Source organism: Cynocephalus volans, chromosome 11 (genome assembly GCF_027409185.1).
Source record: "Cynocephalus volans isolate mCynVol1 chromosome 11, mCynVol1.pri, whole genome shotgun sequence".
Lineage (NCBI taxonomy): Eukaryota > Metazoa > Chordata > Mammalia > Dermoptera > Cynocephalidae > Cynocephalus > Cynocephalus volans.
In genome coordinates this window covers 23,024,545-23,050,612 of record NC_084470.1, presented here as the reverse complement: position 1 = coordinate 23,050,612, position 26,068 = coordinate 23,024,545, and the positions used below count along the sequence as shown (strand labels likewise).

Below are 26,068 nucleotides of genomic sequence, written 5' to 3'. Positions count from 1 at the left end.
TGGTTGTTGGGTATTGTGGGTGAGATAATTGATTGGGAAATAAGGATAGTTTTAGGGTGAAGGAAATGTTCTTTTTTAGGGCAGTGGTTACATGGTTCTTGTCAAATTTCATTAGACTGTACACTTAATATGTATTTTTATTGTATGTAAATTATACATCAATAAAATTCATTTAAAATGGAGGATCTGAAAAGCTGAGAGGAAGCTCTGTGTTTTGGGGCAGCATTTGTAAATGAATGGGCTTCATTTTAAGGTGATGGTGTAAGCTAGAGGAGATTTATATTTCTTCAGATAAGGATTCTTTAATCCACAGTGGGGACTAGTAGCTGCAGGTTAATAAGCCTGGTTTCTGGTGACCTGGGCCTGGGCAGGGAAAGCAGGTTGGTGGGCTCACTATTCAGTCTATAGACTTTTACTCAATCTTCTTTTACTTTCAGTCCTTTACTACCCTCTGTATCTGATGCCCCTTGCATTGGTGCTTTTCTGGTTCAATTTCTTTACCCCAACAAATAAACTTTCTGTCTTTAGCGGGGTGAAAGAGGGATGACTTTCTGAGTTTGTGGAGTGGGGTTGGGGAGGTCTAACTATTATTCCTTTGCAGACTTTCAAACAATCCCTCTATGTTCAGTTACCTACTCTACCCCATTTTCTGTGGTACCTGGTATAGTTTGAGTATCCGTTATCTGAAATGCTTGGGACCAGAAGTATTTCAGATTTCAGATTTTTTTGAATTTTGGAATATTTGCATTATATATTTACTGGTTCAGCATCCATAACTTGAAAATGCAGAATGCTCCAGTGAGCATTTCCTTTGAGTGTCATGTCAGCGCTCAAAGTTTCAGATTTGGGAGTATTTCATATTTCAGATTAGGGATACTCAGCCTGTACCACCAAACTTTAGTCGTTTTTGGATTGTGCAAGTTGAATTGGTTTGCTTGTCATTAGTATCTCTACTATGCTAAGTCATTTACTGTTCCCACTTCTGTTTTCTATCTTCATATGTAATGATTTGGGGTTACAGCTGTTTGCTGGGTTTTTGAAGATGGAGTTTACATTCTTGTTTCTTGTTCTTACTGCCTGGAGGAGACCTTAAGACTATAAAACCTGTACTGAACATTTTCAGATTCACAAACTCCTTATAATTCTTCAAACATAACATAAGGCCTTTTCATATCTCTGTGCCTTTGTAGAATTTCTTTTTTGCTCACAAGGCCCAGTCCAGTCCCTTCTTTACTTCGTAAGGCTCTCTTCTTTCAAAATCCAGTTCCTCTCTCTCCTAACTTTTCTTATTGCTGCTTCTGTACCTTTGTTGCACAAGAGATCTGCCTTATCAGGAATTGCCATATAGCAGTTGACTATAAAGGAGTTTTCCAGGAGCCACTAGAAAGTACTTGGAGTAATCATATTCTGCTTAAAGTATAAGTGATAGTAAGTGCTCAATAAATATTTGTTAAACTCTGAAGATGCATATGAACCACTTAGCTAGAAATTAGGGAAACAGTCTCTGTTTCTCAATTAGTGGACTTCACTGTAAGGTGATCATGTAGCTAGGGATGAAAGAACCAGGAAAGACCAAAGGCCTGGTGGGTGGGGGATGGGGGGCAGGTGGCATGCAGCAAGACCTGAGGTGGAATAAATATAAACATTCAGAATAATTATAATTTCCCAAGAAATCTATTGTATCGGGGTAGAGAACAGAATATAACAGATGTTTAGACTGACTGAAAAATCTTGCCATATTTCATCATATCTAAGATTATAAAACATTCATTATTTCATGTGCTATTAAGAAAGAAAAATCTCTATTAAACTATGATATAATGCTTATCATTTAGAATTTACTTATTGAAAGAGCTCTTATAGATTTATGTTTACAGGTATTTTTAATTATATATCACTCTTGTGCATATATAAATAAATTATAAGGGAAATAATTGGTTAAAATTTTCCTAGAATTTCTTCAGCCAGATTCTGACTCTTTGAAATCATTTTTAAATTTAGAGCCATCTATGTGGATATTTTCTCCTACAGTATCATCTTCAATGCTGTCAAGAGTGTTTAGTGGTGAAGCATTTCTTAAGAGTGCTCTGTGGTGGGCTTTGGGATTTTTTCACAAAGTCATTCTGCATGTTTTTTATGGTGGTGTTTTGTTGATCTTTCTAGAAGGTGTCAGTCAGTGACAACTATGTCACAATTCTTCCTGGCCAGTGAGGATTTTAAGATGCCACCGATGTAAGATGTATCATTTTAGTGATGTAAAATATGTCTCAAAAAATGTATTTCAGAATTGAAAAATACTGCAGCTCAATAATTAATGTGATTCTAGCACCAAGAGCTTTCCGGTTGTTGTTCCTATTGTTAATTGAAGGCTGCTGCTTTTTTAAATCCATATTTATAACCAAACTTCACTTTTTAAAATACTGCCTTTTTGTGAAAATTTTTAGAATTTTCTTCTTTTTACTTTGAAGTTTTCTTATCTTTACATTTGTTTTGATTAAAGTTAGCAGGGGCAGTTTTATCTTTGCCAACTTTTAAAAATAGATCTTCCGCATTTCAGATGATTTAATGAAGTCTTCACTAATATGCAAGTGAAATATTGCTTGGCTAATCTAACAGTTACAGTCAAAGCTTCTTGCATAAACAGATGTCATCCTAGTGGGAGATCTTTAGTAAACTGATGAAGGACTTTTCTGTCCTTTGCTCCTTCCTGTTCAATATCATTTAATCAGTGAATATATTATCTCATACATCTCCTGTGAGTGCTTATCACACTTACTCTTGAATCTCTTGCCACTGTTCTTTCTGTGTTCCGGCCTTCATGAAAAGTCCTGAATCAACCCAGCCATTTACCATCCGTACTCCTACATCAGTTCTGCTGAGTGTTTCAGAATCTATCCTTACTTTTGCCTGTTCCTAGTCAGATTCCTCCTTATTTCCATTAGCATCTATTTAAGATTTCACTATCTTAGCAAATCCCTTAACACCTCTTCTTTCCCCCAGACCTTAATAGAAAATTTTGTCTTAGGTTGTACTGAGAAAAATTGAAGCTGTGAAGAGGGAAAAAAAAAAAAATCCCTTAATTTCTTCCTCTTCCATCTATAAACATATCTCATTGGTTTCTTGCCTCCTGTCTCACTGGGAAAGGTATCTTCCTTTGAGGCTAATCTCTTTACCAGAGCTTTGGCTACTAGTTCCTGCCTCTTTAGAGCTTCTGCTGGATCTTTCTCTTCAACGTAATACACAATAATATCTCCCATTCTTTACAGAAAAAATAATTCAAAGCCCCATTCTCTTTTGTCTACCATTTTATAGCCCTCCCTTAACAAAAGAACTAATGAAAAATCTAGTCTATTTTCACCACTTCTTTGACAACGAGTCCCTGACATTTTACTTGCTAAGGTTACCAGTGATCTTCATACTGGCAAATCCGGTGGGAAATTTTTGGTGTTCTTTGACCTCTCAGCAGCATCTAACACTGGTGACCTCCATTTTGGATCTTCTTCAGCCTCTGTAAAACTGCTTTTTCCTGGTTTCCTTGTTACCTTTCCATCTCTGCTTTCATATGCTCCCTCTAAGAATTCTACTGTGTTTAACCAGAAATCTCAGTGATCCGCAGCTCTGTTCTCAGCCCAGAACTTTCTCACTTTATGCATTTGCCCTGAGTAACTTCTCAGAGCTGTATCTCCAGCATGATCTTTCTGCTGACTTCCAGTTTTTTATATTCACATTTCATCCAGTCATCACCATTTGGATGTTCCACAGGTACTTCCTGAAACAACACATTCAGAGTGAAACTCTTTATTTTTCCTATGTCCACTCCCCATAAAACAAAAACAAAAAGTCTGTCTTGGGAGTAGCAATACTAGTCCTACAATACCAAAGCCAGAAACTGAAGATTCCTCCTTTTCACTTTTCCCTCCTCCTGTTCTATGGATTCTTCCTCCCTAGCTGTCTAATCAATGCCCTCTCTTTGTTACTATTGCTATCGACTTGGTTTAGGTTCTCACCACTTCTTGCATAGATTATTATAGTAGCCACCTACTTGATTTCCATGCCTCCAGTCTAGTCCCTCTCTATCGAGCCTCCACTCAGCTGCTAGAATGATCTTTCTAAAACATTAATTTCATCATGTCACTGCAAACCTAAAAGTCTTTGTTCTTATAGCTTTCAGAAAAAAGTTCATCCTCCTTAGTTTAGAATATAAGCCAATCTGTGGTGTAGTTCCTGCTTCTCTCTAGTTTCCTCCCCTCTTGCTTGGCTCTACGCTTCCCAGTGAAGCCAGATGGAACACTTGTACTTCTAGATTGCCATGTTATGTGTTTCCTCTGCATCTTCACGTATATGTTGCCCTCTGCCTGGAGTATTCTTCCCTTTCTTTTTGTCTGTCTAACTCTTGCTGATCTTTCAAAACTATATACATACATCCCTTTATTTTGGGAAGCCTTTCCTGACTCTTTAGTCTGATTTAGATGCTCCCTCTCAAAAATAGACAAAGGACATGAAGAAAGGCTTTATAAATAACAATTACAAAATGTTTAGTAAGTAAATTAAAAGATGTTCAGGCTCACCAGTAATCAAAGAAGTGCAGATTAAAACAATGCATTTCCATTTTTTTATCTATCAAATTAGCAAAAATTTAAGGAGTGGTATCACTCCAAGAGAGCGTGGGGAAATAGGCTCTCTCCTGCACTGATATTGGAAGTATAAGTTTGTCATTTTACTGGAGGATAGATTGGTTCTATGTATCTAAGAACCTTTTAAAAATGTATGTGTACACACATACCCCTTTTGACTCATCATTCTGTTACTTGGAATATATTGTAAGAAAATAACTGAACAACTGTGTAAAATGTATGTATAAGAATGTTTATCACTGCTTATTTGAAAACAAAAAATAGTAAATAACCTAAATGTTCAGCAATAATAGATGGGTAAATAATTTACTTTCTCTATGTGACAGAGTATCTTGTATCCCTTAAAATGATCTAGATCTATTTTGACATGGAAGTACATTCATGAGATATTGTTAGTTTAAAGTTATAATATACTTAGTATGGTCCAAGTTTTGTAAAAAAAAAAATATATATATATATATATATATATATATATATATATATATACACATTTACAAATTTTCATAAGAAAAAGAAAGTCAAGAATATATGATAAAACAAACCAATGTGTTTTTCCTATACTCTTACTCAGCAACTAAAAGGAAGAGTCGACACCACTTGACGATCCACCGGAGAGAGCCCGTTTATTAGGCAGCACACACACACATATATAGGGCTTTAAGGGGAAAGCTGATTGGCTTAAAATACAATCCCTACTTAGCATACCGCATGGGGTTTGGGGGGAGCTGATTGGTGTGTAATTCGCGCCGGCGGGAAGGAGAATACGGAAGAGAAGGGCAACCAGCACCATGATGGGGTGTGGCCGAGAAGGGCTTCTGTGATCGGGGTGTGATCCCTTGGGGCATTTGGGTCCCTACATTCCTCCCTTTTTCTTGTTTTAGGAAAGGGGACGTTGAAGTCATCGAGCTACTTCCTGCTGAACTGGGGCGTTGTGGGGGGGGCAAAAGGAAGAAGGTACATAAATACCCATTATGAAACCCCAAAGGAGGGTAGAGAAACAAGTGATTTCAAAAGGGGAAAAGTCCATAAACGTTCCTTGAAGCCACAAGTCGAATATGCACTGGTTCCATTCTTCGTAGTTGGAGACTGGAGGGAGCAACCAGGCGTCGGTGGCAAGGGCGTGTAGGAATGCGTTCCCTCTGTAAGGTGGTGTCTCTTCAGCATCGGCTGAGGCTCTCACGAGATGAGGCAGGGGGTTCATCGGTATCTAGGAGCTGGTAGTTTCTAAGCAAAAGCTGGTTAAAAGCCTGATTAGAAATTTTTCCCACTTGGGCTTGAAGAAACCTAATGATACAAGGCAAGAAAAGGCAGGTTATGAGGATAATGATTAGAGGTCCCAAAATGGGCCAAATCCAAGTTAGGACAGGGCTTAAGATAAAGGAGGAAAAGGGGTTAGAACTGGATGTTGTTCGTAGGCTGGAAGCCAAGTCGGTGAGTTTGATGATGTTTGTTTCTACTAGACCAGATTCATTGATATAACAACAGCATTCTTCCCTAAGGAAGATGCAAGTACCTCCTTTTTCTGCAGTGAGGAGGTCTAGTGCTCTGCGGTTTTGGAGGGTGACCTGAGCTAAAGAGGTGATTTGTCTCTGTAGAGAGGAAAGAGATTCGGCAGTGGAAGTTAGAGCCCCTTCAATTTAGCATTGATGTCTTTGACCGCCCATAAACTGTGCCCTAAGGCTCCTCCCGACAGGCCGGCTCCGACCGCTGATGTTGTTAAGGAAATACCGACCATGATTGGGAGGAAGGCGGCCCTTTTTTGTCTTGAGGGTGGGTGAAGAAGATAGAACAGTTCTGAATTGGAGTACAGAGTGAGTTGAGGGACAATGGTGACAAGAAGGCATGGGACAGTAAGATTAGGCAGGATGGAGGTAGAGAGGGTTCCATTGCACCAGAAGAAAGTGCCTGGTGGGGCGTAGGTGTGGTTATGAATGGTGAATGTTTCAGAAATGATTTGTTGCCAGGTGTAAATGGGTGACCCTGGGGAACTAGCAGAAAAGGAAGAGGATTGTTCTAGGGCAGAGGAAAGTTGTTCTTCCTGATGTGAGATGTCCGTGGAGACATGAGATATTGGATTGTGGACAGGAACGTATTTGCGGGAAATTTCTAGATTTCCGCATGGATGAGAGGCATAGCCGTTGCAATAGAAGAAGGCAATGATCCTGGTAGCCCATCTGGAGTCCCAGGGATCGGAAATTGTTAGGGAGTATTGCCCACTGTTGAATGTAAACAACCTGCCGCCCGCCCCAATGAGTGGGTCATGGATCTTGCAGGACCAATACGGACAGCCTCCGTAAGTGTCCGGCCACCATTTACAGTGGGCGGCAGTTTGGTCATAGAGAAAACATAGGTAGGGACGGGTGGCTTGTTTGATTAACTTGGATGTAGCGAGAGGGATGTTTACAGGTTGAGAGCAACCGAAGGTGGGGCAATCTGCGGTCCCAGCTAGAGAGCCGCTGCTCCGGGTTTGTTTTTCAGTGTAGGTCTCAAATGCCTCAAGTTTCCATATATGGGAAGAGGCCTGAAAGCTCCCTGGGTGAAGTGAAAAGGACAGGGGAAGGCCAAGGAGAAGGTTTGTGTCTCCGGAATTAGGGGTAGGGCTGAGGTCCGGGATAGGCAGAGTTTGAAAGGGTCAGTAGGATGAGGGATACGCTTAAAAGAATGGTGTGTTAAGTTCTTCTGCAGTTTGTTACTGGAGTTCTAGGTGGCCAATGGCAGATCCTGAGTGTAAGGCTTCAGCCTAGAAATATGAATCCATGGAGTAACATGATTACCTGGCAGGGCAAGTTTAGCAGCGGTCGGAGTGCAAAGGATGACAGGACATGGGCCTTCCCACTTAGGGGTTAGGGGGGTTTTGGGTTCTGGGGAAGTGTAGAATACTAATTGGCCTGAGCTGAGTGAAAGGTTATTTTTGGAAAGTGATGGATCTGGAAGTAGCCAGTCCTGGTGCTTCCATAATTCGGTGTGAAGGTGGGAGAGCAAAGGTAAAACCATGGCGGGTGGTATGGGTCCTTCAGTTGCTGTGATCCCCGGGGGTAGGAGGGGCCTACCATACATGACTTCAAAAGGGGAAAGATTGGAGGGCCTCTTTGGGAGAGCTCTGGCCTTGAGTAGAGCAAGAGGTAGAAGACGGACCCAATCAGGTGTAATTCCAGAGACAATTTAGTTAGTATGTCCTTTAAGGTTCTGTTGGTTCTTTCTACCTTTCCAGATGCCTGAGGTCGGTAAGGGCAATGTAGGTGCCAGGGGAGAGAGAGTGACTGGGAGAGTTTTTGTACTATCTGGGCGGTAAATTCAGGTCCATTGTCAGATTGAATGGAAGTAGGCATCCCAAATCGTGGGATGATTTGGGAAAGGAGAGTCTGGGCTATGGTGGAGGCCTTTTTATTGGATGTTGGGAATGCCTCCACCCATCCTGAAAAGGTATCAACAAACACCAAGAGGTATTTGAGGCGCCAGACGGAAGGCATGCGTATAAAATTGACTTGCCAGTCGGCCGCGGGTGTGAGACCTCTGGCCTGGTGGGAGGGGTATGGCCCAGATTTGAGAGGGGTGTTAGGATTGGTACGCTGGCAGATTGTGCATGAGGAGGAGATTTTTTGCAAGAGGTCTTTGTCAGATGGGGTGATTGAGAAGAAGACTTGTAAAAACTGGGATAAAGCTTGGGGGCTAGAGTGAAACAGGTCATGGAGCAAGCGAAAGAGAGAGGACTTATCATCATTAGGTGGTTGGGGCTGAGAGGGTGTCTGTGAACCCTGGGAGCCATAAGGAAGAATGGGAAGTTGGTTTTGTGTCTGTGGGTGCCGTGCCGCAGTGCGTGCGGCGAGGTCAGCCTTACAATTCCCGCGAGTGATTGGGGAATCGTCCCTCTGGTGGGATCTGCAATGAATGACTCCTAATTTACAAGGTAAATGGGATGCCTCAATTAATGTGGAGATTAAAGCTGAGTTGGTGATTGTGTTACCCTTGGTGTTAAGCAGACCGCGTTCTTTCCATATGGCGACATGAGAGAGAAGTATATGAAAGACATATTTGGAATCAGTGTATAAGTTGAGAGTTCTTCCTTCAGCTAGAACACAGGCTCGCGTGGCAGCGATAAGTTCAGCCTGCTGGTTGGTAGTACCCCTGGGTGAATGTTGGGCTTCTATAACCGAATCAAGGGAGACTATGGCATAACCTGCGTAATGAGTGTTTCCTTCCTTGAATGAGGACCCATCCGTGAACCATGCGAGATCAGCGTGAGACAGGGGCCCCTCAGTGATGGAAGAGCGGTAAGGTATGAAATTCTGAAGGCTTTCTACGCAGCTGTGCAAAGGCGTGTTGGGGGAATCTGGTATAGGCAGTAGAGTAGCCGGGTTTAGGGCTGGGCAGGTATTGAAGGATAGGGCAGGATTTTCCAGAAACGAGGATAGGAGGGTTAGAATTCTGGAAGGTGGGAGGGAGTGGAGAGGCTTATAGGTAAGGAGGTCTTTAAGGTGATGTGGTGAGAGAATGGTAAGAGGTGCCCCAAATGTTAATTTGGATGCCACCTTATGCAGCAACTGCCCCGCTGGTAGGGCTCTTAGACAGGGTGCCCAGCCTTGTACAGTGGGGTCTAACTGTTTTGATAGGTACAAGGCGGAGATCTTGGACGAGACGAAAGGTGCCATTAGGTTTTTTTACAGCGAGTATGGGAGTATTGCCTGAATGATGGGGCTTAACCTGAGGAGGGCTGTTGTGGTTAATGGATACTGAGCCTGACAAATATATTTGGAGGGGTCTTTTAGTTTTATGTGTACAGGGGAACACTCGGCCAGAGCGGGGCTGGCAGTGTCCCAAACTGTGGGGTTAACAGGGTGCGTTAGCATGGGTAAGGACCTCTTTGGAGGGGTGGAATTAGTAGGATCTTGGGCTTGAACTAGCGCTAGGAGGAAGGAAACAGGGGAAGAGGAAGAGGACAGGGGCAAAGTAATGGAGATTTGAAGCCGTGATAGAATGTCCCGACCCAACAAGGGGACGGGGCATTGTGGCATGACTAGGAAGGAATGGGAGAAAACGGATTGAGTGCCTTGAAGGCAGCAGGTTAAAAGAGGGTTTTTTGGGGGAAAGATTTGTTTACCTCCTACCCCGACTATAGGAGAGCTGCTGGAGGTGGTGAGGCCTTTATATTCCCTTAAGACCGAAAAGGTGGCTCCAGTGTCCAGGAGGAAAGATATTGGGTGGCCGTCCACAACCATGGATACCTTGGGCTCCTGCTTTGTTATAGAGATGGTCGGGAAGGGCCCAAGGCTCCGTCAGTCCTCCTCAGCGAGGCCCACCATAGGTGGAGTCCACAATTCGGGGGACTGTGGGGCAGTTGGCGGGGGCAATCAGATCCCCAATGTCCCTTCTTTTTGCATTTTGGACAAGGAGTGGTGGGGGGACTGGGGGTGGAGCAAGCCTTTGCCCAGTGCCCTTCCTGTCCACATTTAAAGCAGGCTCCAGGTGGAGGCTTAGAGGTGGAGGCTGTGGGAGGGGGCCCAGGGGGTTTGATAAGCCAGGCCAACATCTGGAAGTTGGCGTGGTCGGCCTTTTGTTTTCGACGTTCCTTTTCCTCCTCTCGATTATGAAAGACCTTGAAGGCCACTGATAGGATTTCGGTCTGAGGGGTTGCAGGACCCTGCTCTTTTTTTTTTAAGTTTAGTCTTAATGTCGGGGTAGGATTGGACCAGAAAATAAGTCATAAGGACATGCCGGCCATCTTCTGAGTTGGGGTCTAAGTTAGTGTATTGTTGAAAGGCCTGAGTTAATCTATTGAGGAACTCGGAGGGAGTTTCCTCCTTTTTTGGACAATTTCTTGAATTTTTTGGAAATTGACGACCTTGCGAGCCGATTTTTTGAGGCCAGTTATTAAGCAAGAGGCAAAACGGTCTCGAGCCTGGATTCCCTGGGCTGTGTTATAATCCCAATTAGGTTCCTGTTCTGGGACTGCTTGGGGGCCTGGCGGGTGATCTGGATTGCTACGATGGGTGTCAGTGGCATGGGTTTGGGCTGTATCCCAGACCCTGCGGCGTTCCTCGGGGAGGAGGGTATTGGCTAGGAGCATGAAGATGTCATGATGTGTGAGGCTGTAGGCCTGCAGGATTCATTGGAATTCTTTAATGTAGGTGGTAGGGTCAGTAGAGAAAGAGCCTAGTCTTTTTTCTAATTCTGTAAGGTCAGCTAGGGAAAAGGGAACATGGACCCTAACTACTCCTTCAGCCCCAGCTACCTCACGTAGTGGGGCGATTGTTAAAGGGGCGGGGGGAGGTCCTCGGGAACGGGTGAAAGGGGGGCTTAGTGGGTCAGGGGTAGGTGAGGGTAAAGATGGGGGAGTGGATGGCACTGGAGGTGCAGAAGGTGACGCGGATGACGGGGGAAGAGGAGCGGATGCTAGAGGCACTGGGGGAGGAGGAGGTCGGTAGGGTGGGGGTTCATCAGCAGGGTCGAAGGTGGAAGGATCGAGGGGTGACTGTGAAGAGGGTTTACAGGCTAAAAGGACTTGAGAGGGAGCACAGGAGGAGCAGAGGGTGGGGTTCTGAGCCAAGAGGCGAAAAGCCTCGATGTAGGGGATCTCCTTCCATTTTTTTAGGCACTGGCAGTAGTTAAAGAGGTCTAGGGAAAGGTTGGTGAGGTTTTTCAGAAGGCATTGAAGTGGAGAGTCCCCTAGGGAGGAGGAGGAAGCGCCCATTCTGGTCTCTTAATGGGAATTTTAGACAGAAATTGGACAGAGATTCGTGATAAGACAGATCCTTCGGCCGGTTGGGAAAAGGGGATCCTAGAGGGCGTCCCCAGTGGGTCACGTTAGTCCCGGCAGGTTCAGGTACGAACCAGGAGGAGAGAAGGGAGGTGTGGGTCGTCACCCAGACCTTCACTTCTCTAGGGCAAAAGCCCGGTGCCTGAAGGAAACCTAGCGCTAGGAATTTCTGGTCAGGTCCCGGACCGGGAAGTGGAGAGAGACGGAAATCGGACAGAGATTAGAAGAGAGTGGTGGACAAGAGGGTAAAAGAGAGAAGGAGAGAACAGAATGGGGCTTTTAACCTCCAAAAATGAAAGTAAAAGTTTACTGGGGCTTTGGAACCTGTTATAGTTTGGGAATTTATGGTGGTCGTGAAGACCGTGGTGGGGTGGGTATGGGTGTTAGGGGCTACCGGACGATCTAGACTCCCTGTGGTAGCCTGAAAAGGGCCAGTGCCCTTTAGAAAAGGGGGCTTACCTAATGATGAGCTGGTGGTGAGTGGAAGAAGCCAGCGCCAAAAACAATGGACAAGGGTGGACCGTCAATGGTGAGCAGTGGAAGGGAGGCCGGTCCTGGCGGGGCGGAGTTCCCGAGGGGCGACTTGGAAAGTGCTGCCGCTGCGATTCGAAAAGTGTTACAGCTCGAGGGAGCCCTGAGGGGCGACTTGGAAGATGTTGCCACTGCGATTCAAAAAGTGTTACAGCTCGAGGGAGCCCTGAGGGGCGACTTGGAAGATGTTGCCACTGTGATCCGAAAAGTGTCGCCGCTCGAGAGAAGCTCCATCCCGGGTTTCAGCACCAAATGAAAGGAAGAGTCGACACCAGTTGACGATCCACCAGAGAGCCCGTTTATTAGGCAGCACACACACACATATATAGGGCTTTAAGGGGAAAGCTGATTGGCTTAAAATACAATCCCTGCTTAGCATACCGCATGGGGTTTGGAGGGGAGCTGATTGGTGTGTAATTCGCCCCGGCGGGAAGGAGAATACGGAAGAGAAGGGCAACCAGCACCATGATGGGGTGTGGCCGAGAAGGGCTTATGTGATCGGGGTGTGATCCCTTGGGGCATTTGGGTCCCTACAGCAACAATCAACACAGAAGACTTTGAGAAATGTGGAGGGGGGTTCCCAATAAGCAAGCAAGCAATCATTTCTGCAGCAGGTATCAGCTGAGTTTCCTCTAATTCAGTTCAATTCAGGCACTGTTTACCTGGGGATAGCATCAGATCCCACAAGTCGAGAGTTTAGTCCCACATGACTGCTCCCACTTTGGACACCAATCACAAATCCAGGCCTCTGGAACTTCTGACCAACTGGCTTCAAGTTTGGGTTCCCATGAACTCCTCTTTGGGTTTAATTTGCTAAAGTGGCTCACAGAACTCAGGGAAACACTTAACGTTTTTATTGTAAAGGATGTTACAAAGGATACAGATTAAAAGCTGTGTAGGGTGAAGTATGGGAAGTGGCATGGAGTTTCCATTCCTTTCCCAGGGGTGCCACCCTGCAGGATGTTCACCTGTTCAGCTATCTGGAAGCTCTGTGAAATCAGTCCTTTTGGGTTTTTATGGAGGCTTCATTATGTAGGCATGATTGACTAAATCACCGGCCATTAGTGATCAACTTAACCTTCAACCCCTCCACCCTCCCCAGAGGTTGAAAGTCCTAACCCTCTAATCATGCATTGATATTTCCTATTACCAGTCCCCATCCTGAAGCTATTTAGGGGCTCCCAGCCATCAGTCAACTCATGAGCATACAAAAAGACATCACTTTGTAGATTCTAAGGATTTTAGGAGTTGTTTGCCAGGAAATGGAAATGAAGACCAACTATGTATTTCACAATATCTCAAAAGTATATTCATAAAAATATTAACAGTGGATTTTTCTGAATGGTGATACAGGTAATTAAAGTGTTTGTCACTTATGAATATTGTCTAACTTTTCTGAAAAGAACATGTATTAGGGCCGACCTGTGGCTCACTTGGGAGAGTGCGGTGCTGATAACACCAAGGCCACGGGTTCAGATCCCATATAGGGATGGCCGGTTAGCTCACTGGGTGAGCGTGGTGCTGACAACACCAAGTCAAGGGTTAAGATTCCCTCACCGGTCATCTTTTTTAAAAAAAAAAAAAGAAGAACATGTATTAATTATGGGATTAAATTGGGAGAAAGCCAAGGCCCCACCCTCATGCTCCTGATATCTGATAGGTTCAAAAAGAATTGGTGCTGAGCCAAGAAATCAGGCTAGGAGTTTATTGGCACAGGCTACGACGCAGCAGAGGCACAGGTACAGGACCTAATCTGCCCTCTGCCCTGGGGGTTGGGCTTATATTTCTTCCCATGGTGAGTTATGTTGTTCTGATTGGCCATAGCTTATGTTAATGAGGAGTTAAATGAAATATCCAATGGTAGTTGTTCAGGCCTTATGTTAATTAGGTGATTTTTAGGTTTACAATTATTGGTTCCCTTAGTATGTAAAGTTTTCAGAGCGGATCAACGGCATGGAATTCTGTTGAGGTTATGAGTTCCTTTTCTTCTTTTACAGGGAAGTCCTGTAGGGCAGGAACTGCCATTTGAAGTATCTTTGGATGGCACCATCTTAAGTGGTCCTCCCCGAACCTAGTAATATCTGCTATGCTTGCTTCTCTCTTTGTCCTCATTAAACAGTGATCACCCTGAGGACCAACCATGGGTTATTCAGCATCATTCTTCCAGGGCTTGGTGCAGAATAGAAAATGTTTGATGAGTGAATTAAAATAATAAATGCAGTAACAGTTATTGAGCATTTTCTGTGTCTTAGGCATTGTTCTAAGCATTTGACATATGCTAATCGTCATGAGATGGGTATTATTCTCTCCATTTTTCAGTTGAAGCTGGCTGACAAAGTTAACCAGCTTATATAAGGCCATACAGTTGTAAGTGGCAGGGTTGGGATTCAAATCCATGCAGTCTGGCTTTCATTAAACAGGATAGCATTGTGGTTCTGAGTTAGGTTATATTTCTGATTGAGAATAGTTGGATTATGTTCCATGTCTAGGATTCAGTTTGGACATGGGGTATCACTTGAATTATGGTCTGAATAAAAAGGTTCATACCTATGGGTCTGGACCAAATACCAGGGAAATAATCTTCATTTGGCATTTTTAAAAAACTCATTTTAGACTGTAAATTTCTCATTGATAATTGGTGCCACCCTTTGGGGTTTGTCTGTCTGCTGTTTGTGTCCTTTTCGAGTGTAAATTTAAAGACTTAAATTTGTAATTCTTTAAGTCTTTACACATCTTCTCTTTCTCAGTAAGATGACTCATGACAAGTTTGGGGTTTCTTTAATTGCTTTTTCATTTTATTAATATTTTTTTACATTCTAGGATATTGTTGCGGAACAGATGGGAGGGAAGGGCAGAGGGGAAATGGAAAGGAAATGTGATGGAAGGATGAGGGGCAGGATTGAGGCCTGTGGCACCCCCTCATTCCCACAGGGAATATCGGGGGACTTCCAGCAGTGGCTTGGTCATTTCTGGGCTGGGTGCAGATGTCAGGGGTGTATGGCAAAAGCCCTTGCCTGCCACCATCCCAGCTAAGGAACCCGGGGCCCTTCTTGCTGCGGCTTGGTGGTCGCCACCGGGCTGCCTGCAGCTATCGGGGGACATGGCTGAGGCCCAAGGCCCCCCACCGCCCCAGCTTGGGAGAGCCTGGGGTGCACCTTTGTCATTTCATTTTTAAAACCCACCAACTTTCATTTTTGCCATATCTTCCTTTTTTCTTCATATTTTCTTTTATAGAATTTTTGAAAGTTGCTTTCCTGTTATTTAGAATTGCACTGTCTAATATGGTAGCCACTAGCTTCAGGTGGCTATTTTAATTAAAATTAATTAAAATGAGCAAAAGATTTAAACAGGCACTTCTTCAAAGATAGGGGTCTGGTCAATAAGGAAATGAAAAGATGCTCAACATCATTAGCCATTAGAGAAATGTAAATTAAAGCCACAGATAGATGACACAATACACCCATTAGACTGGCTAAAATAAAAAATACTAACAATACCAAATGCTAATGAGGATGTGGAATCAGCCAGGTCCCTCACACATTGCTGGTGGAAATGTAAAATGGTTTAGCCACTCTGGCAAACAATTTGGCTGTTTCTTATAAAGTTAAAAATATAATTACCATTCAACCCAGCAATCAACTCATGGATATTTACCCCAGAGAAATGAAAACTATATTCACACAAAAACCTGTGCACTAATATTCTCAGCAGCTTTATTTGTAGTAGTCAAAAACTGGAAACAACATAAATACTCTTTAATGGGTGAATGGGTAAACAAACATTGGTATATCCATAAAATGGAATACAACTCAGCAATATAAGGGGACAAACTGTTAATACATGCAGTAATGTGAATGAATCTCAAAAACGTGTTAAGTGAGAGAAACCAATCTCAAAAGGTTATATACTGTATGATTCCATGCATAAAACATTTTTTTTTTTTTTTTTTTTTTTTTTGTCGTTTTTTCGTGACCGGCACTCAGCCAGTGAGTGCACCGGTCAGTCCTATATAGGATCCGAACCCGCGGCGGGAGCGTCGCCGCGCTCCCAGCGCAGCACTCTACCAAGTGCGCCACAGGCTCGGCCCATAAAACATTTTTTAAATGACAATTGTAGTGAGGGAAAACAGATCAGTGTTTGCCAGGGGTTAGGGTTGGGGCAACTGTGTGACTACAGAAGGGTAATATGAAGGGGGAAGTTTTATGGGACAGTTCTGTATTCTGATTATTGTGGTAATTATTATAAAAAGAAAAGAGGGAGAGGAAGGAGTGAGTGCATGTAAAACTGGTGAAATCCAAATAAGGTCTGTAGTTAATAGTACCAATGTCAATTTCCTGGTTTTGATCGTTGTTCTATGGTTGATGTAGGATGTTAAAATTGGGGGGAACTAGGGGAAGGTTCACAGAAACACTCTGTACTATTTTTGCAACTATTGTGTGTGTGTCTAAAATGATTTCAAAATTAAAAGGTTTTTAAATTAAAATTAAGTTCTTCAGTTGTACTAGCCACGTTTAATGTGCTCAGTAGCCTCATGTGGCTAATGACAGCAATATCGGACAGTGTAGATAAAGAATATTTCCATTAATGCCATTAAAAATTAATTCCATTAAAGAATGTCCATTATTGGACAGCACATGTCTGACTTTAGCCAGTGTTCTCTCTTCCTTGGCTATTTCAAATTCCAATATAACGTGAATACTTTCTTGTTCTTTCTGTCACGTTATCTTATCAACCAGTTGTTTTGGTTATTTTCAGGCCTGGAAAAATACTTCTCTTTATTTTCTCAAATTTCAGAAAAAAACAGTTGTTTTATGGCAACTTAAGAACTTATCTGACATGTTTTAATAGGTGTCTGGATATCTAAATTTTCCAACACTCATGTATTTTGCCTCTGTACCAGTTTTATCAACTGTATTAGGAAATAGTCCTAATATCTCTAATATAGTTATCCTACTATAGTTTCTCAGCAGAATCCTTTGTGTTTACCTTACTTTTATCTTCACTCAAAAACTCTTTCAAAAACGTGGATTTCTGAAAAGTTGCTGTTTCTCCCTGTGTTTTGGATGTGCATCTTTTGAAAAGTAATTCCTTCCATTGCCGTGTTCTTATCTTTTTTCCATAACACACTTTTTCCTCTGGCTTCATTGTATTTTCACTTAAGAATTACTGGGCACCTCCTTTACTATTATATTCACCCTATTATATTTACCTTTCTCCTTCAGCTCCGTCTCTATCCTGCATGATATCTGGTTTTATAGTTTTATATAAGACATCACCTGAGATTTGAAGACAAGGAGGTAGAGGATGAGACAGTAGTTCAAGATCCATTCACATAACAACAGTGTTAAGACACTGAGGGACAAAGAATGGGGTGTGACCCACCTGAAGAAAACCACAAAGGGAGAGAGAAGAGAGTATTGGAATTAAGAAGACTTATATAGGAGTATCTTCCTGGGTTAAAAAATCTAAATGTTGCAATGTCAGTGTTCCATCACAATAATTCATAAGTTTATTGCAATTATAATCAAACTCCAATAGGATTTTTCTCAAAACTGACAATTCAGCAATTCATCTGGAAGACCATCAAAGAATAGGAAGCAATGCCAGGTAGTAAAACTTAATAAGACAGCAATATTTACAATAATCTAATACTGGCACAAAAACAGAATAATCATTGGATCCAAAGAATCAGGAAATTAATGAGTATAAGAATTCAACACAGGAAAGGATTCTTCACAAATTAATTATGTTGTTTCTGTATTCACTAAGTGTCTAATACTTAAACAGACAAAAATAGACAATTTACCAAGGGAGAAATAAATAAGCAAAATAAACAGTTTCCTGGAATTAAATAAAATGTGAGAACAATGAAGTGCTCCTGCTCATTGTGAAATGGATAAAGATTTTTATTGCTAACCAGTACCTCCTTGTTAGTATAGTGGTGAGAAAAAACCAAAAAACAAAGAACACTAATGCTAATGATGGTGCAGTGAAACTGATAACTCTCCTTAGTTGATGTCATTATCTCCTTCCTGGCCTTATTGACTTATTGCACCATCCTTGATGCAATAGGATCGCACATTCATGTTGGCTATGCCTTTGAAATATATACAGCAACTAAACATCTCAACTGTTATTATGCCAGTCCAAGCCCTCTAGCCTTCTGGCCTGGCTTATTGCAGTAGCCCCTAACTTGTTTCCCTGCTTCTTCTCTTGCTCCTTTACAGTCTCTGAACATAGCCCAAACTACCAATTTAAAATGTAAGTCTGATCACATTATTCCTTTGCTCACTAGGCACCAGTTGTTTTCCCAGCTCACTCAGAGTTAAAGCCAATTTTATCATAGTGTTCTATAGACCCTGCTTGATTTAGTCCTACCTTTCCTTTCTGAACTTGTCTCCTACATTGTTCCCCTTACTTGCTCTGCTCCAACCACTTTAGTCTCCATGTCATTCTTCCAGTAAATCAGGCATGCTTCCCATCTCAGAGCCTTTGCTCTTAACAGTTACTCTGCCTAAGATGATTTACCTCATAATACCTCCTTGGCCTACCCCACCCCCACTTCTTTCAGGTCTCTGTTCAGATGTCAGTGAGGTCTTCCCTGACTTCCTTTTGTGAAACAGCACCTTCCCATCCTTTCTAAACCCTTGTCTTGCTTTATTTTTCTCTATAGCTGGCACATATCGCCATCTGATATGTGCTAGACCATCGGCTCTATAAGGACAAGGACTTTGTTTTATTCACTGCTGTGAATCCCTTTCTCTTAGAAAGTACCTGACTCATAGCAAGCACTCAGTATTTGCTGATTGAATACATTGATCGAACCTTTTGGGAAAGCTACTACAACATGTTTTAAAAGCCTTTTTTTTTTTTAAAGTAAGAGAATAATGGCTAAGTAAATTCTATCCACTTGATGAAGAGAGAGAAATATCTGAATTGGGCAGCATCTGGAAGGGTGGGGTCAAGAGTAGTGAAGGTTATTTTTTTCTCTCATTAAGAAAAGAAAATGATGGAAGAATAATTCCAAGCGTAGAGGAAGTTTCAGGATCAAGAACAGGCACTATGTGTTGGCAGTCTTTTGAGAAAACTAGGTTGATGGAAGCAAAAGGGTGGTACAGGGGAGTAGTAGAAAGTACCATTATAGGTGGGTGGGTACAGATGTTGAAGGGCTTGAAAGTGAGTCAAAAGATGTAGACCTGCCATGATGCATGATGGAGATCAGTAATGTGAGTTCTTGAGCTGTGATGGATGAGAAAGCTGTCTAAATCTAAGCTTGTTAGTGTCATGTAAAGTGGCAAAGAAAGTGGGATAAGTATCAACTGGGAGGCAGTTGCAGAGTTGAGGTAATACCACCCTAGGTAGTAAGGAGTTTAGGGTGTGATGACACAAATGCGTGAATTGAGTATCGGTGATTTGGCAGAGAACAGGCCTGGTGATCCATTGCATATGGACTGTAAAGAAAGAGAACATTAAAAGTTCCAATATTAAGAAATTATACTTCCTTTTAATTATTTTCTTTTTTCATTATAGGTTTCTCTGTCATCCACAGAAAAATGGATCTTTTAAACGTTTGGAGGACTCATTTATCACAGTACTTCCAGACTACCATCTAAGATTTATGACAGTAAATTTATGACAATAAATTTCCACAGTGTAGAACTTCTGAAGAACTAAGAGGATATTCTTTCACAACAGATACTCCTATAGTATCATGATATTACTAAATAAAAGTAAAAACTGAAAAGCACAATTATTAAATTATTAGACTTGCTAATACAAGCACACATGTGCAGCATCTACTGTATCCTGACAGTTACCAAACCTCAAATTTAGATGGTTTCCCTTCATGGGGAAAAGTCATTATATTTATAAGAAACCCCTGAACATTGTCATTAAATATATTTTCAGCTGTCATTTAGGAAAATTTTTTTGAAAAGAGTTCTAGAAAGTTCCAAGTCCCACCACTAAGTGGATTTGATATTATGGCAGCAGCTTACAGACTTGTGGTTAGTACTGTGAACCACTACAGCAGTGTGGTAATTGACCGGCGTTTGGAGCAAACTATACATTATTGCACTGGAACCTGCCACACCTTCAGCCATGGAGTTGACTGCATTGTGGTGCATCATAGTGTTTGTGCAGACGTCTTACACATCCCTGTGTCTCAGTTCAAAGACGCAGATCTGAACTGTGTATTTCTACCCCATGAAAATGGGCTTTCCTCTGCTGAAGGTGACTACCCCCATCAGGCCCTCACAGGCATACCCAGGGTCAAGAGAGGATCTACGTTTCAGAATACCTGCAACTTAAAGGACATTGCAGGAGAAGCAATCAGTTTTGCCAGTGGAAAAATAAAGGAATTTTCTTTTGAAAAACTCAAAAACTCTAACCATGTAGCTTACAAAAAGGGAAGAAAAGTTAAGTCTGACTCATTTAATAGAAGGTCAGTTGATTTTGACTTGCTCTGTGGCCACTATAACAATGATGGGAACTCCCCATCCTTTGGTTTACTCCGGAGTTCCTCAGTCGAGGAAAAATCTTTGTCCTATAGAAACTCAATTGATACTAACCTGACTTCCATGCTTCTTCAAAACTTCTCTGAAGAAGATCTGGTTAATCAGATTTTGGAAAAACATAAAATAGATAATTTTTCTTCTGGGACAGACATAAAGATGTGCTTGGACATCTTGCTGAAATGCTCAGAGGATTTGAAAAAATGCACAGACATTATAAAACAGTGCATAAAGAAAAAGTCAAGGGGTAGCATCAACGAAGAAAGTGGTAATGATGCCATTTCTAGCTCTGAAACTGTCTATATGAATGTAATGACCAGGTTAGCATCCTACCTGAAGAAGTTACCATTTGAATTCATGCAGTCTGGGAATAATGAGGCTATAGACTTAACAGAGCTAGTCAGTAATATGCCTAGCTTACAACTAACTCCCTTCTCCCCAATATTTGGCACTGAACAGCCTCCTAAATATGAAGATGTTGTCCAACTCTCAGCCCCTGACTCTGGACAGTTTCAAACTATAGAACTGCAAGATGACAAGCATAATTTCAGGAAAATGGACACTGTAAAATCTATTCCAGACACTTCCACAAATTCTTTATATAACTTAGAGGTAAATGATCCCAGAACTCTAAAAATTGTCCAGCTTCAATCACAGCCATTAACAATGAGCCTATTAGAAAATGTTTCTTCTGGAGATTTAATGGAAACTCTTTATATTGAAGAAGAGTCAGATGGAAAGAAAGCACTAGGTAAAGGACCAAGGACAGAGAATGGACCCAGTCAGGAGTTGTTAAAGATAAATGAACATAGAGTAGAACTTTCAGACCATGGTTCTCATCTTAAAAAATGTCCTGCCTCAGTGCAAAATGAAATTGGTAAGCTATTTGAGACACCAGTTGTGCATCTACCTAAGGAAGACTGTAAATTAAAAGTTCCTAATGTTGAAGAGCAAGACCAGAGAGATTTTGTGAATCCTAACAGTCAGGAAGAGATAGATAAATTGTTAATGGATTTGGAATCTTTTTCACAGAAAATGGAGACCTCTCTAAGAGAGCCACTTGCCAAGGGTAAAATCTCTAATTCTCTTAATAGCCGTAGTAATTTGACTAGTCGGATTCCTTTAGATCTTGAGCCTCAATCTAAGGTCTCTTCACCCTCGGAAAAAGTCTCACCTTCCTGTCTAACAAGGATTATTGAAACCAATGGACACAAAATAGAAGAGGAGGATCGAGCCCTCTTACTGCGAATTCTGGAAAGCATTGAAGACTTTGCTCAAGAACTAGTTGAATGCAAAGCAGGCAGAGGAAGTCTATCACAAGAAAAGGAAATGATGCAAATTCTACAGGAAACCTTGACAACTTCTCCCCAAGCCAATTTATCAGTCTCTAGAGCTCCTGTTGGTCATAAAGCCAAAGATACTTCAGTGGTTTTGATTCAGCAGACCCCAGAGGTGATCAAGGTAAGACCCAACAATCTTGAGTCTCCAAAAAAATGTTTTTATGTTTGCAAAATTTATAAACAAAATCTATTTAGGGGTGGAGGGGATTGGGGGGTTTTTTTGGTGGCTGGATAAACAAAAACTCTTTTTGTTATCCATTTTATATTCTACTTAAGCTCCTGCCCTCCACTAGGAATGATTTCACTCAATTCAGTCAGTAAAAAGCAAAGGCTTTATAGTCAAGCAGAATGGTTTCCAGTGCCCTCCCCACACCCTTCATCTTCTTCCTAACTCTATGACCAAAGAAAAGTTATTTAGCCTTAATCTCATCTATGTAGTGGAAATAATAAGGATCAAGATAACTTAAGGGAAGCACAAGCAAAGTGCCTTACAAAGTAGGCATTTAGTATTAAACCTCATTCTCCCCAATCAACCAAGATACCAGTCCTTACTGCATGCCTGTGGAGCCCTGTGTAAGGTGCAGTATAAGGTGCAAAAGAAGAGAGGACATGATCCTTAAAGAGCTTAAAATCTAGTTGGAGAGACAAAATTAACATTCCTGAAACAGGACGGGAGCATGTAAACACTACTCTGAAAGTATTGTTGGTGCAATATATCTGCAAAGAAGGTAACGACTAGAGTACGTGAGATTTGCTTCTCCATGTGAATGAGAATAAATATCAATATAGAATCATAGAAGTATTTTCAAAAGGTTTTGAATCTATCCCCCTACTAATAGCATTGCTTTTGAATACTTCCAGAAAGGCAGTTATCTGCCCATTTGTGTCTTAGCAGAACAAGATCATTCCTTGTTAGTTTTACAAGCCCAGCATGGGTTAGCAGTGGGCTCTACTCCACCTCACTCAAGGATTGATGGAGGCTCCATGATCTTACTGTTGCCCCACTGCCCCATCTGGAATATGTGGCTTATGGGTTTACTGAGGAAGGCAAGAAAGGGTTGGTGCTCTTAGCCACCTTTTCCCAGACATGACACACTGCACTTCTCACAGTGCAGTGGTCCCAACTTAAAGTCTGAGAAACACAAGGAAGTACATGGAATATGTTGTGAGCACTATCTTTGCCATGTGAATGTACTCTGCAAGTCAACGTGTATGAATTCACAGACATAAAGCCAGATCAACAAAATCAAGTTATAAAGTATGAATTATTTTGAGAGATGTATATTTGTACAAAAAGTATGAAGAAATACGTGGATCTGCCATGTATTTGATGTTCAGAACAATGGTTAACTCTGAGGAGAGGACAGAGAGATGCAGCTGATGAAGGGTGTTCAGGAGCCTCGGAAATATTAGTGGTGGTCAATTTCATAATCTGGGTGGTGGAACCATAAGTATTTTGTCATGTTTTTCTATATGCCTTTTGTATATTCTCAAATATTACAAAGTAAATTTTTATAGAAACTGATTGGATATTAGAGATGGCATTTATGTGGCCAAGTTAAAAACAAGTTACATAGTATTTCAGCCCTTCCCATTAAAATTTTCATTTGAGGAGAGGAAAAAATGTATATTGTGATCAGATGAATAATTTTTACCTGGAATATATTTTGTGGCTGCTGTTTTGCAAAGCACATTTTTAGTTACCAGTGATACTAAAGTTTAAAACAATACATATTTAAGGTTATTAAATGATGATTTGGGCTTGAATATCTTCAGATGTTCACTGAACATTTCTGTGAAATCTCTTTATGTGAGTCTCCTCATTTATTGATCCACAAATGGTAATATCTTTAGTTAACTTGGGACAACACTGGGGGGGAAACTGGGAATTAACTACAAAAATAAGAAAAGATCCTTTCATATACAGGGGTAATACTGATGTACTTAATATTTTATAAAGAAAAGGAGCTACCTATATAGCAACCTCAAAGTGATGATAAATAAGAGCTCCCAGTTATTGTAAGCTAGGGCTTGCTAAGGTATTTAGATGTATTATCTCACTGTTTTCCCCATCATAACTTGTCTGCCCATTAAAAAAATATGTCCACCATTTCTTATGACCTATTCCAGCGTCTCACAACCATTATAACCAGAAACTCTTACATACTGTGTTTTGAATTTTATTTAACTTTCTTCCCCCATTATCTTTTGTAAAAAAAGGGGACAAATTCTTCTAAAAGAGATGCACTGCATAAAGTAGAAAATGTGGACCCAAGTTCCGAGTCACACCTCTCCTATCTCCCTGGTGCTCAGCTCATGAGCAGGTCCTTTGTGACACCCCAAATCTAAGTACAGCTGCCTAAAAATGCCACAGTGGGCTCTAAATTAGCTTCCCAGTTTTTCGGCAAGTGTGAACTGAAATCAAAACCTTATTAAAGTACTGTCTGCTGCCATTCTCTTAAATAAGTGCCAATATCACAAAATAAAATAAAATTTGATGGGATTTCTTTGTGATAAAAGTTGAAAAAGTAATTGATGAAAAGCTAATTTAAAGAGACAGGTAATATAAAATGTTTAATTCAGGAAGATGTTTAATGCAAGAAGGCAAACCCTTCTTCATGACTCAGTTGTCTCCTTACTTGTCTTTTTTTTTTTTTTTTTTTTAAATCTTTCTTTTCTTCTCATGAAATACTTTAAGCCAGGAATGGCAAACTTTTTCTGTGAAGGGCCTGATAGTAAATATTTTAGGCTTTGTGGGTCACAGGGTCTCTGTCACATAGTCTTTTCTGTCTTTTTTCTAAAAGTACTTTAAAAATGTAGCATTCTCAGCTTCAAGACTTACATAAACAGGCAGCGGGCCAAATGGACCATAGTCTGTTGTTTGTTACCCCTGTTTTAAGCAAATAGAAAAATATGGTAAATGATATAAAAAACACTCGTATGACCCACTGCTTAGCCTTGTCAAATCTTAACATTTTGCCATATTTGCTTCGGATCTTTGCTGTATTTAATATTTTCAGTTATTATCATCATCTTTGTTTTTAAAAAATCACCTCACATATAGCTGAAATCTACAGGGCACCCCTCTCCAGTGCCCTCTCTCTTTTCCAGAATTAGCTACTTACTAGCCTGAAGTTGGTGTTTATCTCCTGTAGGTTCGTAGATTTTTATGTAATGTTGTTTTTCTCTTTTTTTTTTTTTTTTTTTGGCGGCTGGCCAGTACAGGAATCTGAACCCTTGACCTTGGTGTTACAACACCACGCTCTAACCAGCTGAGTTAACTGGCTAGACCTATAATAATTTTTTTCATGTTTTTATTATTATCTAGAGAGATTAAATAGTGAGTAATAGGAAATAAAATAGGGGAGGTAGGTTGGAGCCAATTTATGAACGACCTTGCACGCTATACTGAAGAGTTTGTTCTATGGGAGTGGGGAGCCAAAGAAGGCTTTTAAGCTGAAGAGTCCCATAGTATAATTTTTTTTTTTAATAGTAATAAATTTTAAATTAAGTCTTTCATTTTTTTTCTCTTTAGACAGTTGAAAACTTACCAATCATTCAAAACATTTTAATTAAAAGATGTACGTAATGGGGCAATTAGGGAGTACTTTTAAATGACATTGATGATTATCCCTAAGAGGAAAGATTGACTTGACAATATTATATGTCATTAATATTTTAATATGTATTTCAAAATATTTTCCCGAGAGTGAGCAGTATTTGTTGTCCACATATAAATGAAATTCAAACCTGTGTTGGGAGAGAAAGCTAAATAGAAAATACTAAGAGGATATTGAGAGATTGATAAAGAAGATATTGGTCTAGAGCAAGGTCTGTGACTGCTTTTGTGCCCTACTTGCAAAGTTTAGTAGTTACAACAGAGACCCTAAAGTCTAAAATATTTATGATCTGGCCATTTACAGAAAAAGTTTGCTGACTCCTAATCTAGATATTATTTCACAGTAGATCAGCAAAGCAGACTTTTGATAAAGTTCAGTGTGCTGTTTTGTTAAACTTACTGGAAATTTTGGAAGCATTATTAAATATCAATAGCAAAAACTACCAGTGGTTGATAATCAAGCAGTGTACCAGTAGACACAGAAAAGTAAATAAGCCCAGAGTTTCTAAATCCTTCATGATGTATTCTAACCATAGCTTTTCTCTCCTCTCCTCCTTATTCACCATTTATTTCTGACTTTTCCACATAAAACAGCTTCTTTTTCATCCTATTTCTTAAATTCTTTTGTTTTTCCTTTTTTTGCACATGAACTTTCTCACTGTGTCAAATTATGTATA

The 26,068-nt window shown here is 41.0% G+C and overlaps 1 protein-coding gene across 1 annotated transcript in view; it reads left to right on the top strand.

Moving 5' to 3' along the window:
* The window catches only part of PPP2R3A (protein phosphatase 2 regulatory subunit B''alpha), a 159,609-nt gene that overhangs the window by 36,903 nt on the left and 96,638 nt on the right, over nucleotides 1-26,068 (top strand). Inside the window, exon 2 of the mRNA XM_063113740.1 lies at nucleotides 19,450-21,893. Coding sequence (XP_062969810.1) covers nucleotides 19,902-21,893 — 1,992 coding nt within the window. The 5' untranslated portion in view covers nucleotides 19,450-19,901. The remainder of the gene's footprint in view (nucleotides 1-19,449; nucleotides 21,894-26,068) is intronic.